The sequence below is a fragment of the Salminus brasiliensis genome, chromosome 13 (assembly GCF_030463535.1).
Source record: "Salminus brasiliensis chromosome 13, fSalBra1.hap2, whole genome shotgun sequence".
Classification (NCBI taxonomy): domain Eukaryota; kingdom Metazoa; phylum Chordata; class Actinopteri; order Characiformes; family Bryconidae; genus Salminus; species Salminus brasiliensis.
Genome location: NC_132890.1, coordinates 11,335,434 through 11,348,811, shown reverse-complemented (window position 1 = coordinate 11,348,811; position 13,378 = coordinate 11,335,434). Strand labels below are relative to the sequence as shown.

At 42.5% G+C, this 13,378-nt stretch overlaps 1 protein-coding gene across 1 annotated transcript in view; it reads right to left on the bottom strand.

Annotated features, from left to right (window-relative positions):
- smad6b (SMAD family member 6b) overlaps nt 1-13,378 on the bottom strand; it is a 38,163-nt gene that overhangs the window by 20,241 nt on the left and 4,544 nt on the right. Inside the window, exons 2-3 of the mRNA XM_072694800.1 lie at nt 11,033-11,089; nt 8,349-8,426 (exon numbers count right to left, since the gene is read on the bottom strand). Of these exons, the coding sequence (XP_072550901.1) occupies nt 8,349-8,426; nt 11,033-11,089 (135 nt within the window). The remainder of the gene's footprint in view (nt 1-8,348; nt 8,427-11,032; nt 11,090-13,378) is intronic.

The window sequence follows — 13,378 nt, the reverse complement described above, 5'->3', positions numbered from 1 at the left end:
TAAGAGTCTCCTCTCATATTATCATATGATGATGGCATGGTTACAAGTGGCAAAATGGATCTTTGCCTCGTCAATGGGTTCATCAGATGTGAAAAACCTTTTGTAGATGGATCTATGTAAATACCAAAAAGGTTCCACTACTTTCTCAGTGCCATAAAGAACTCTTTCTGCTTAGAGTGTAGAGTAGCTAGTGCCCTGTTCACTATACAGTGCACTTCTTGGGGGTTCCGCCATTTTGAAGTGCTGTTTGAAAGCGTAGTGCCAAAATTGTAGCAATCCCACAGTGCACTGTAATATTTAGCAAACAAATGATGTACACTAAACAGACTGTTTATGCAACATAAAGGTATGGCAGTGAACTGCATAACGATGGCTTGCAGGAAATGAGTAAATCTGCACATAGCATCTAAGCAGAGTGACTGCTAACTCTAAAATACCAATGGATTTATATTATATGAATTCTTAGTCTAACATTGAGGTCTGCTGTGCATGATGTCATCCAGATTACGGCATCCTGTCCATCCTAGCTTCTTTCAGAAAGGAACAAGGCCCCGTCTGTGCAGCAAATACTACGGCTAATCCTGAATCAAAGGCTTCTGACGAGGCCGCGTTTGCAAACTGTGGTCCGATAACGCAAAGTGTGGCAAATAACGTTAAAAAAGCATGAAGGGCATCAGCTCCGAAAGAACTCACAATACAATCTGGCCATTTTCAGACGTCGGTGAAGAAGCTAATGAGCTCAATTTGAGGGAAAGACATCACATGCCTTTTAAGTCTGCTCAGAATCTACGGATACAATCTAATCAGTGGTAATCAGTACAGCGTCACATGCTTTGATTACTCTGTTTAATTGTGCTGTGCACTTCCAGGACCCCTTTCTTCCTCATACACGCACAGACAGACACACACACACACACTCCAGGAATGAGATGAACTTTTGAGGTGGTTCAGGCTGACCTAGCCAGACAGGCATGTGTGTTTATAACAGCCTGTGCATCAGAGAAGAACAGCATTAAAAACACTGTGTGTAGCACAGTATATGTGTATGTGCACTTGTGTGCGTGTGTGTGAGTGTCGGGCCATCAGTCTGCAACAGAAAACCCTCACTTGTCCCAAGCAGAAAACAAACACAGCAGTTCCACTGTAATTCTAACCGCAGCTGCGCAACCTGTACCAAAACTAAACCACTGGAAGCTGATGTAGGCATTTAAAGTGAAAACTAGGGATGACATGATACCACCTTCCCTTTTCCGGTTCCTCATACTGAAACCTGGAGTATCAGCCGATTCCAATCCGAGGTTTAAATAGAGCCATTTTCAATCTTGTGAGAAACCTGTCCTCCTCTGGTTGTTACCGGATAACAGAGTTGAGATGCAAGTGGTAAAAGTTTACAAGCGAGAATAAACTGAGGCACTTGGATCATACAAAGGAATTTGACGTATTCTGTTTAATTCTCCCTAGCCATGAAAGGAAGCCAAAGGAAGCTGCTTCCCCCTCAAACCTACAAAGCCAGTCTGCCGCAGGAGCCCTGCTAAACCTCACACGACAATGGAGGAGCCACACAGGCTGCAGTCTCCCCACCAAAAACACACAGAGCAGTGTAGCATTACTAAATCCCAGCCTTCCTTTCTCGGCCTGCAAGCTCCCTTGCTATGGCTGACACAGGATCAGACCATTCCAAGAAAATCCTAACTGTTCCTATCTTCTCAGGAAGGGCTGGTATATCAATATAGGTAAATTGGGTTCTGTGCAGTACTGAAAAAGGGTTCTCTCCCATAACAACAGTACAACCCTTTTGTAATTAGAGTGATTATGGAAATTGGTCTGTTATTTGTATATTGAACCATGCATCAACATCTTGCAGTGCTCAATCTGGCCACAATGTGCGACTGTGTGTTTGGGGATATTAGCTTTTGGCTATGGTTGGCCTAGACCAGCTGAGTGGTCCCGGTCTTGGTCTCAGGTCAGTAGAAAAGTCTACAAGACTACAAGTTTAAAAATAAAAGTGCTTCAAGTAGTTTGTTAATCAATGCCATAGAAGAACCAGTGTGAAGAACCTTAAAATTGGTTAAGAACATTTCCATCAAGTGGTAGAAGAACCAAATGTGGTTCTTCTATAGAATCGTTCAAAGAACCTTTTGAAGAACCAATATTTTTAAGAGTGTAGACCTACTGTTCACCAACTTCCACCAAGACCTGAGACCTTCCATGTTTTCAAAGCACTGGAATGGCACTCCATCCTCCTGGAGAACACATGCCGAGTCATTTCCAAGCTCTCAAGCTATGCCATTCACATGAGGGAACCCAGCAAAAGTGACTTATGCCTCACCAGGAGCGCCAGGCAACCCCACAGCCTAGAGAGCGATGACACAACTCACTCCCCACACTGATGTTAACTGATGCACATAATTATGATGTAACACCATCTGAATGTACAGTTGTACAGTTGTAAATAGTTTGCATTTGTTTCCTTTCTGACATCTGGCAGCTGATTCCGCCAGGCTTCTTAAGGGAGCATTCTTCAGCCGTATAACCTATCAGAGATCATGACGTCAGTGCGAGGCTGTTTCAGCGACATTGCGGCAGCAGTCGTCGCTTCTCACTTCGTTTCTGATATGTCTAGAGCAGAACAGATGGCTTCTGTTTGTTGTGAATTACTTATGTGAACTATTTTAGTGCAGTTAATGCACTATGAACACACGTGCCATTGCTGTCGGAGTGTTTCTGCAGTAGCTTTGTTTAAAGTAGTCGTGATTTGAGAGTGAAAGGCATGGCGGGAACGTGTTTCCACAAACTTGGCAGAAAAAAGACAAACAAGGTGTGTAACAGCTCGTTCATGCCTGGAGGAAAGATGGCTTCCTTTATTGTAAAGCATTTCCACGCTGAAACACACCGAAAACGTGCCACTGTGCAGGATGGGAATCAATGGCATCTCTATTAAAGTGATGAAAACATAACTTAGTACGGTCTAATTCTTTACCGGTGTGGTAAATTTTACCACAGTTGCTACTGAAACACCAAAAATGCACTCCTTTTTACGCAGTTGTGTACTTAAATTTAAGTAGTATAGCAAAATGCCAATCATAACCTATTAGGAATTAAAAAGGTTCAAACCCACGTGTTTGTGCACTTTATCACAAGGCTTGACGGCTCAGGGGGCACTGGGGGCATTGGCAGAGAAGAGGCAACATCTCCTCGATGTTACACATCCAGCTGCCCGAACGTGTGACACACGCAGATCACACACGCCCACTTCGGAGGGGAAACTCACAGTCTAATACACACAGTTATACAGGAAGCAATGAGCAAAAACTTCAAAGGGCATCGTTCTAATGTCCACACGACCACAAGCGAGGAAACAGGTGTTTCTGCATGACTACCCAGTCACCGATAGAGCACACACACGCACAGACACACACCTAGCACACAGATGTGTTACCCCAGGGCCATATGTTTAGTGGCCATGGGTTAAAAAAAAAAAGATCACAGAAAAAAAGACAAGTGTATATGCAACATACACTGATCAGTCAGTAATTGGACAGTAATATACATTTTTACAGTTTTATACATACATACAAAGTAAATGTGTCAGCTGAGTGTTGGAGACTAACAAAAGCTTTACTAAAAATGAAAACACTAGCAGAATAGACACATTGTCAATCTTAAAAATCTATTAGTTGCATAAGCAATAAACAAAAGTTTATATCATTTTATGTAAGAGTGTGATCATTTGTCCAGTTACTTATGGGGCAGTGGTGGCTCAGGGCTGAGCAAGGCCCTTAACCCTCTCTGCTTCCCAGGTGCCACAGCGGAGGCTGCCCACCGCTCTGGGCATGTGTGTTCACTGTCCACTGAGTGTGTGTGCTCACTAGTGTGTATGTGTGCAATCATTGCACGCATGGGTTAAAGTGGGAAGTCAAGTCTGTCTAACACAGATTCTAATTGTGGTTGTTTGATATCTGAATTGACGGAATTGTAAATCTGATTCATACAGTTCTATGCAAAAGTTTGGACATCCCAAGTCAAATGTCATGCTTGCCTATGGCTATGAAAATAAGCTACATCTTTAGTGGGTTAAATTCAGCATGTGGGGGAATGGCATATCTAAATTTCAAGTAGAGGATTTGTAACTTGTGTTCACTTAGAAAATCCAGCCAGAAAATGTCATTTGAACAGGGGTGTCTGAATTTACGGCTGTATAGTTCACCCACTGTAGATGTAAACATCCATGGATTAAGTCTGCCGTTCTATATTTTACCCTCATACTTTCATTTCGGATCCATCAAAACATGTCATTTGAACAGGGATGTTCAAACTACTGCTCGTGACTGTACAGCTCATCTGACGTAGATGTAAATATCCATGAATTAAAGCTGACATTCTATACTCTAACCTCAAAGTTTCCTTTCAAATCCAGTGTGCTGGAGTGCAGAGCCAAAATAATCAAAACTGTATAACTGTCCAATTCCTTAAGGACTTCCATGTAGTTAAATTTGATAGTGCTCTTACAAAAACAAAGGCATTCACCCTAGCACCAATTCTCATTAGACATGACCCTGGAAAGATTTCAAAACCTCCCAGTAGATAGAGAGGAACTGCAGAGGAACGTAATGAAATCAAGGAAAGGACATGAGCAGGCAAAACCCAGATGCTGTGTTCCAAGATGAATGTCTGAAAGAGACACAAAAACATGTCGCCTCTTAAAACTCTGGCTTTTGAACAAAAGTTTTCAAGTTCAAGTTAAAAAAAAAACTCCCTCTCTAAGGGCTCATCTCACCGGTCCAGTTGAGACGTGCTTTGCAGCGATTGTCAAACAGCGAGGGATAAGTGTTTGGAGCAGGTATTACAGAAGCCTGGGGGCTACAATCTACAGCAGGGAGTTTTTTTCCCCCCCTTTTCCCCACAATCTGCCCCCGGCCCCACTTTTAAGCGCTTTACTAGTTCCTGCGTGTGGGAGCGGGACGTGGGCGGACGGACCACACTTTTGAGCGCTGCTCAATTGATCTCTGCTTTCTGCAGGCCAGAAGGGAGGGTAGGGTTCTGGAGCCGGAGACGGATGTGGAGGTGTGCTGATAAGTGCTTGGGTGGGGGGGTTGGGGGGGACGAAGAAGGATTCTTCTTTTCTGCGAGTGTGCTGAGGGAATTCTGTAGGAACAGCATTTCTTAAAGAATTCTGCACAACGCTGAGCCCAAGATAAACATAATTAGTCACACGAAGCAGCAGATAATAAGACAGAGTGGAGGTGTTTAGGGACTCTGGGAAAATGACCTCACCGCAAGGTCCATGCAAAAAACATCCTTCATTAAAGATTGCTGCTCATTCCCACTTTCAAATCAGTTATTTGACCAGGGCAAACCAAGAAATGACCCTCGGCTTAGCCATAAAAAAAACAATGATGTTAAAAAATGACCCTCTGTGCATGCTGGAATAACACAGAGCCCTGGCAAATGCAAGCAGTTCACACACTTCTCCACACCAGATCCAGACAGCTAGAATCAGAGTTAGTGTTTGCAATGGCGTTTGTTGACACAGGGAGTGTCGCTTGCCCAAGGAGTAGCGAAGAGTGTGAAGTGAGGCCAAGCGTTTAGACATCTGGCCTGGTGCTCCATTCATACCATTCATACGTGCTACGTGAATGGAAAGTATGCTACTCCGAACTTGGGAAAAAAAGGGTGATCAAGCTGCACAGTGCATTGTTTGTTAATCGTTATTGCAGTAGTGGTCTTTGCAAGTCCCTTTACCATTTACTATGTGCTGTGAGCATCTTGACCACTCACAGTTCAAGATGAGGGTTTCTGTGAGTGTAACTGACGTAATCTGTGTCAGGATGTGGCTACTGTGTTAGCTTAACATATAAATAACCCCAGTGAAAATTGCCTATTCCTAGTTGTGCTTTGTGTCAAATCCAGCCAATCGCATTTTGTGCGTTGTTAGAAAAAGCACAGCTTGTAGGTCTTACCTAAAGAGGGCAGATCAAACTGGATCATTCTGTGCTGACGCTGCTATTTTTGTGTTTTGACAAACCCCTCTGTCATCTTGCACTTAAGAGCGGTGGACATGTGTGTATACAAGCCATGCAGAAGACAGGAGATCTAATTAACGGTACAGAGGAGACACAGAATCAGGCTTCTTGGCCACATATGTTTGTGCATATATTGGATACACAGTTACACAGTAGCTTATATATGCCTCAGTCTACCACACATCAAGTGTCATACTCCTCATACATCTCTCATACACAAACACACACATCCATATCTGTAAACCTGCACACATGAATTTAGGTTTTTAAAGTTCTTAGGGCAGCAGCAGGGTAACAGGTCGCAGGTATTTATTGTTGCTGTCATGCACAAATCTGGTATCTCCGAAATGAAAAAACCTTCCTACCTTTCAATGGAAGTCAATGTATAAGGATTTTATTCCCAGCCATTTTGGAGCATTTCTATTGGTACATTCGTCATGAAATTTTTAAAATCTCTTTACCATGAATATTATCCTTATCCTGATATTCAGAGTAATATCCAAAAAGCAGGCCATTATGTTGCTACTCACCTACTCAGACACACAACATGACATCACACAGCATGAGTGTGCTCCATTTCAGGCTAGACTGGAAACAAGATTGTATCAAATTCATTGTTTTATTCCGATATTGTTATATTCGATCCTGCTGATTTTGACCCACCGATATCGAAGTGCCATCCTATGTCTTTATAAGATCCAGGAAATAATAATAGCTTTTATTTGAAAAAAAAAAAGTTGAATGCTCTAAAGTGATTTATGTGTCATGTTGGCGTATTTAGGCTTGTTATGTGGACAGTATAAACTCAGTGAACTTTCAGTCCATTTTCAAATGTTTAACCCTGGCTTGGGGCCAAACCTAGCTTGTGGTTAGAGCGTCAGATCAGGATGCTATAAAGCCCAGCTTTTGTCCTTCTTATTGTATGTTTACTGTGAAATGCTCTTAAATGCATTTACCCTTTTCACAGTTTTAGCTGTATCAAACTCAGACACCACTGAGTCAAATCGAATGATGAATTGATGAATGTGAATCGTTACACCCCTAGGTCAATCTGTAATCATGCCACAGTACTGACTCACCAATGCATTTGAAAGGTGGACTGCAAGGTGCATTGCAACATAACTGGGGCACCAGCATGTTGTCCATATCGCGCTGCCCTAAAAGGTGGGAGAGGCCTCATTTTTCTCCTCTCTCTGCTGTGGCCGTGATCCTACGCAAGCACAATGTGCTTCCAGCTTTATGAGACAGGCATGTTGAGCTCATGCCATGAGAGGGGAGTGTTTCGTCTCAAATCAGGAGACAGGACGGGGCTGGTTCTCCTCTTTTCTCTTAGTGTGGCCTCATTCACAGGAGCAGAAAGCCGCTCCCCCCCACGCACTCTCTCCTCCCCTCCCTCCCTCCCTCTCTCCCTCGCTGCAGCCCACTTTCAGCCTGCCTAGATAGATAGAGCTGTAACTCTGTGCGTATGTGTGTGGAGGTGTGTGTGTGTGCCTGTGTGTGCACGAATGGCCAGCATGTCTAAAACGTCCCTCTCTGTGTGCGCGTGTGTGTGTGTGTGTATATGCAAGCGAGTGTGTGTCCCAGCGAGCTTGGATCTTATTACAATTTGATCCCACTCAAATATTTCTGAAAGAAAAACAGAGGAGGGGAGGCCGGCTCTGTGGCCAGCACGGCCCACTGCGCCTCAGCCGGCCGCACAATGAAAGCTTTATCTGCGCCGGCGCTTGCCCCGCTCCTAATGGCCTTTAATGAGGAGGAGTAAAGCACAACATAAAAAACAAATTACCTGCAAAGTTTGCACATTTACCCCAACTGCATGAGAGCCTACATTCTCAATGCCCACAAAAAAATAAAACACAGCACTTTCCGCATGTTAACCCTTTTACCACCCTTTTTAGGCAAACGCAGCGCCAAGCGTTTGAGGAATGGAGGAGTTTTGTCTTTCGCCAGGAACTCCGGCTCATTTGCCACAGCTGACGTGTGGAGTAATCTTTCAGAACAGGTATGATAAAACTTGATATCCATTAGTATAACAATGTCTCGTGGGGGAAATGGCTTGCCGGATGATTCATTCTACAAACTATTCCCTCTAGCAGCGCAAAAAAAAAGCGAGAGAGTAAATATCTGACACAAGGTCACCATCGCCAGCACGTAGCTTTTGTTTGAACAGCGATATTACCTCATGGGTCGGAAAACAGCACTGACTCTGGCAAGCGTGGCGCAGGACATGCTAATGTTTAGAATGCAAGGCATAGCCATTTTTGGCGCAGCGATGGCTTGTTCAAAGCTCTGTGGGATTCAAAGTAGGGAAAAAAAGCAACTCACCTGAGAATTCCCCTTGGGTGATGTTTGGCGAGCTGGCAGCCTCCGTTTCAGTGTAAGACAGTGTGGAATCTGACAGATCTGAGGGAAGAGGAGGCCATTAGTCTGACTTTAGCATGTAAACTCTTGTCAAGCACTTGCAGCTCAGTTGCAGCAGACATATGTACTTCATGTTTTGGACTTTGTACCTGCACTCCATTATATCTCCAAGTACATTTCTATTTCAGCTCAGCTTGTGCTACATGGAAGGCTGTGCTATTCCATTTCAAAACAATTCCATTATGTACATGCAGTTAAAGCAATGGCACTGGCGTGCTGTTAAAGGACATTGTGGATCTTAGGGCTTTTGCACAGCTCAGTTAGAGTTATACACATAGAGTGAGAAGAAATTATCCAATTTTGCATGATTTTCTAATATAATGCCTTTTATTAAGAATGACATTATCACTATAATTAGATTTTGTTGTAGCCTCTTTTCACAGGCACCCAAGTGGTCATTCTACCGTGGGAATGGAAATCAACTGAATGGAAATGTACACAATGCATGAACACTCAGCAAATAGTAAAACAGATCAGCGTGTAGAATCTGCACTTTCTGTGTGCTACCGTGTTTTTATTACCGTATCAAATAAAAGCATAATGCTTTTGTTCTTGTTGGATACACTGTGTTTTTCCCTGAATGAGTATTCAAGCTCATTCAGTTTGCATTTAACACTAAAATAGATTAAATGGCTTAAATGCTGGCCACTCAGGGTCCTGCTAAAACAGGTAAATGGCCAAGTGCACACAAGCTGTAATGGACTTCACAAGTTTGTGAAAAAAGCCTCCTATAAGTAGATCAAGTCTATCTGACAGTCATCTGAACATGAGCTTCAGTAGAAGGGATATGACTCAAAATGCATTAAAATAGTCAATGGGTTGTGATTAAATTGGACATGTATCACAAAATGGTGCCAGCTGGAATATTTCTTCATCCTTTTTAAAAGTTTCTAGTTTATTTACAGGTTTTTCAGAGTGATCTTCCAGATCTACAAGGTATATATAAGGCGTGACACTCCTTTACATCTATCCTAACATGACGACAAACGTGCAGTTGCATTGTACATCTTTGTAAGCTATGACTTCTCCAAAAAAAAAAGACAGCTGACAGCCATGGCCAACATGATGACCAAACTTAACTTCAGACCACAAAGCCAGCCCTCTTTACAATGGCGCCATTCCAAATTGCCCCTTCCCACATTTTTCCCCCAGGGCTGGGTGGGTCTAATGGGGGATATCCCGGCCTAGCCCCCGACCAACAGCCAGGCTCCGGCAGGCCCTCACCACAGCCAGGCCCTAGCACAGTCCGCCTCCACACTGGCATGCTGAAAATGGGCCCGCCGGATGCTGGCTGCAGTCTCCGCTCTCTCTCGGCTACCGCACACATTCCTGGTCACTGTGCCTAATTGCCACCATTAAAATTCTTCACGTTGTTGTACTCTTTGCTTCCTCTTCATCCCTCTCTAGAGCCAGGGATTGGAGCTGTGGGTGAGAGTTGATGGCAGTGGCTTCACTGCGAGGGCCAGGTTATTCTCTTACATGTTTTTGTTGCTCGTTTTGTAGTGCTATGTATGTACATTCTATGTATGTCGAGTGCTATGTACATGAAATGAATGCAATTGTATATTTGATCATTTATTTACAAAAATATCATAAAATCTATCTGATTCTGTATTTGTTCTGTGCCTAAATCATCCGTATTAAAGCATTTTAGTATATGCCTGTATGTCTGACCATATGCTGTAATGCACTAAAACCATGGTTCAGCGGGCCACAGTTTGGCTGGCAGTCTGTGTGATGTGAACTACGATTTTTGTTTGTTTGTTTATTTATTTATTTATTTATTTATTTTTGTCTTACTGAGAGCACATGCGCAAACATTTACTTTCCAGTGCTTCCCTGACAATTTTCAAAATAGCACTAAACCTCTGAAACCATGAGGCTCACAATTCTCTTAAAGCGACAGTACCCAATTTGTACTGAGCATGTAAACCTGCTACCTGCTAGTCTACAAACTGCAAACCCAAACATCAATATACACATTTTCTTTTCACATATTAAGCACTGTTCATTTTCACACATTGTAATTTATATCACAAAACCAAATCATTAAAGGGAGATACCATTACATTACTAGCGGGTTATTTTTTTAATACTTTAATTACATTTTATTATTTTAAAATATTTCTGAATGTATTTATCAAGTATTAATCAGTAGAAACCTGTTATTACAGTAGAAATCTGTATTTTCAGATTTTCCTATGGTAGGTAACCTGCACAAACTGGACAGTATGCTGTACTCAGTAAAGCAGTGTTTAGGTCAGGCTATTGGAGCAATGGCGCTGAGGGCATGAGATACAGAATAGGCAGAGCCATGGAGAGCAGACAGAAGACGAAACTTTTTTTGTTTATCTGGAGGTCATTAAAAATGAATATCTTCGCTGTGCAATGAAAAACATGTATCACCAAAATTATGAATTAGAAGAGAAGGCAAAAATGTTCTTATTAGAGAATTTCTTTTGGTCTATTAATCCAGAAGTATTTACACAGTGTACAGAGCAGCTACATGGTTCAAACTATAGTGAAAACTAAAAACAGACAAAGAGGTAGAAGATGTTTTAGGACGGGTTTGTTGCAGACAAACTTACCCAGTGGCTTGTGTTCGTCGCTAGGGGAAAGCCTTGAGTATGGAGGAGGAGGTGACTCTGAAGAAGAACAGAAGCAGGATTACAACAGAGAACTACAGACATGTTTTATCCCCAAATTACTGAGGCATTTAACTGCACGGCACAAACAGAGCTTGAAAGAGTGATGATTCAGCCGCCATCACGTGATCTCTGATGCTCAGAATGTCTGTTTGCATTTATTACTGCTGCAGTGCATGAAGGTAAATGGGTCAACAAACAAAGCAACATTACAAATCTTAAGTCCTACCCGAGGCAGTTCAAGGTCACACATATAAATAGTGTTTCATTCTCCGGCCTTGAGAAAGAAAATTATGATTCGAGATAAACTTCAACACCCAAACAAACCGTCATAATGCAACTATTCCATTTTTTTTCTTTGGATGACTTTCAAAAAGAAAAGCATGAACATTCACTGCACTGTCCATTTTACAACCCACCTATCAAAGGTTGTCAAAAAGGGTGAGGAGCAAGGCAAAGCTAGTTTCCCTTACATTCAAAAAAGATTTAGCACATAATTCGAATAGCTAAGTAGGCTAAGACTACATGCTTGGACTTTGGCCAAAACTGTGCTGAAACAGGCTTGCAAAGTGTCGTGGCGTTTGGCCTTAACCTGCAACCACCTTTAAATACTGTTCAGATATCTGCACTCGAATGAGAAAAGGCTTGAAAGAAAGACATGTAGAGGCTCTCAGCGAGAGCACAAAGGAAGAAAAGTTTGTGAACACGTAGTGACCTCGCCTAGAGGGAGAAGGAAAAGGAGAAGAAAGAAAAGCCATAATAGCGTCTGTCTCTTTAAGAGTGGCGGCAGTAATTGCCAGGATCCTAACTCACTCACTCACATACACAGCTAGTCAGTCTGGCGCCAGTAGTATGCAAACTGTATATTATCACCACTCCTTCACCTAAATAGCATGAGGGGACCTTCTTAGGCAAAAGAGCTTTTAAAAACGCAACTTGAAACTGATCTCGTTTCAAAGGCATAATGCCTAACCAAATAAAAGAAAAGAGAAAAACGGTGGGGAGGGGAAGGGGGGGTTAGTTTTGTCTGTGTACATCCAACTTCTGTTGAGTGTAGGCCTGATATGCTCCGCATGCTGCGGATAAATTCCTGTTTACTTGGCAAGATTTAGTGATAAACCAGTTAAAGAGTAACGTTTTATAGGCGCAGGGCTGTTAAACCACACTGTTCAGCTCGCTGCCAATAAGAGAGGCGATTCTAAAAAGTTAAATGTTTTGATAGATATCTTTATGCACTAATTGGAGTTAATAAGAAACGCTTTAACGCAATTATACGCCATAAGGGCAGTGTTAGACGTGGACAATAGCGCGGCTGTGTTTAGCTTTGTATGTGAGGTTCAACGGAGGAGGAGGGGGGGGGGACGTCAAAGGGGTTACAAAGTTTGAGGATTGAGAGGGCCTCTGTTCAATCGCATGAAAGAAATACCACCTTTATCGGGACACGCATGAACGCATTCGAGTTATGTCTCAAAGGGCCAGTATGGGAGAGAGAAAGAGAGAGAGAGAGAGAGAGGGGGCTTTTCTCCAAACCGCACACCTCTGAACCGGGGGAACTGTGATTAGGGGGAGAAAAACCATACTGCTGATGCATTTACAGTTAGTGCAGTTAGTCCGTCTTTTTAGTAGCTAATCCAGGCTGTAGGCCAAAAATGGCTACAGACATGTACCAAAGAACTTTGGCTACCGACTGGCCACTAAAAGCTGTGCAACAAAGCAAAACATCAGACTAACTACTACTGCTCAAGACTTTTGAATGACTGTTCGGAAAAAATGATTAGCAAGATTTACTAGCAGGGGGAAATGCTCCGCAAAATACATAAACAGAGACTCTGTTCAATCAGTGCCAGACTTTGGCACTCCTGAAAGATGGGAAGTTATGTGAAAGTACAAAAAAAGAAGACAGAATTAGACAGTTTTACCACAAATGTTGTGGGGAAAAGTAGCTGGAAAAGGAAGCTGGCTCCGCTAGTTAGAATTTTGACACTAATCGGTATAGGCTACACAACTGAAACGGAATGACCGACTGATCATAACACACAACACCAAAGTTGTTTTACCCCTACTCTAAATCTTAGCTCAGTTTTCTAACAAGTGCCAGCATATTATGGAGTTTCACCAAAACAATTTAACTAGCTGCAACATCAACTATTTAGTGTTTTCTAGGACAGCCTTGTAACTCCAGTGCTAAACTATCTGCAAGCTTCACACACCAAACACAACATGTTTCCAATAAATTCGTTCAAAGAAAGGCTTACTCTACTCTAGCCTAAAGTAATCTTAGACATTAAA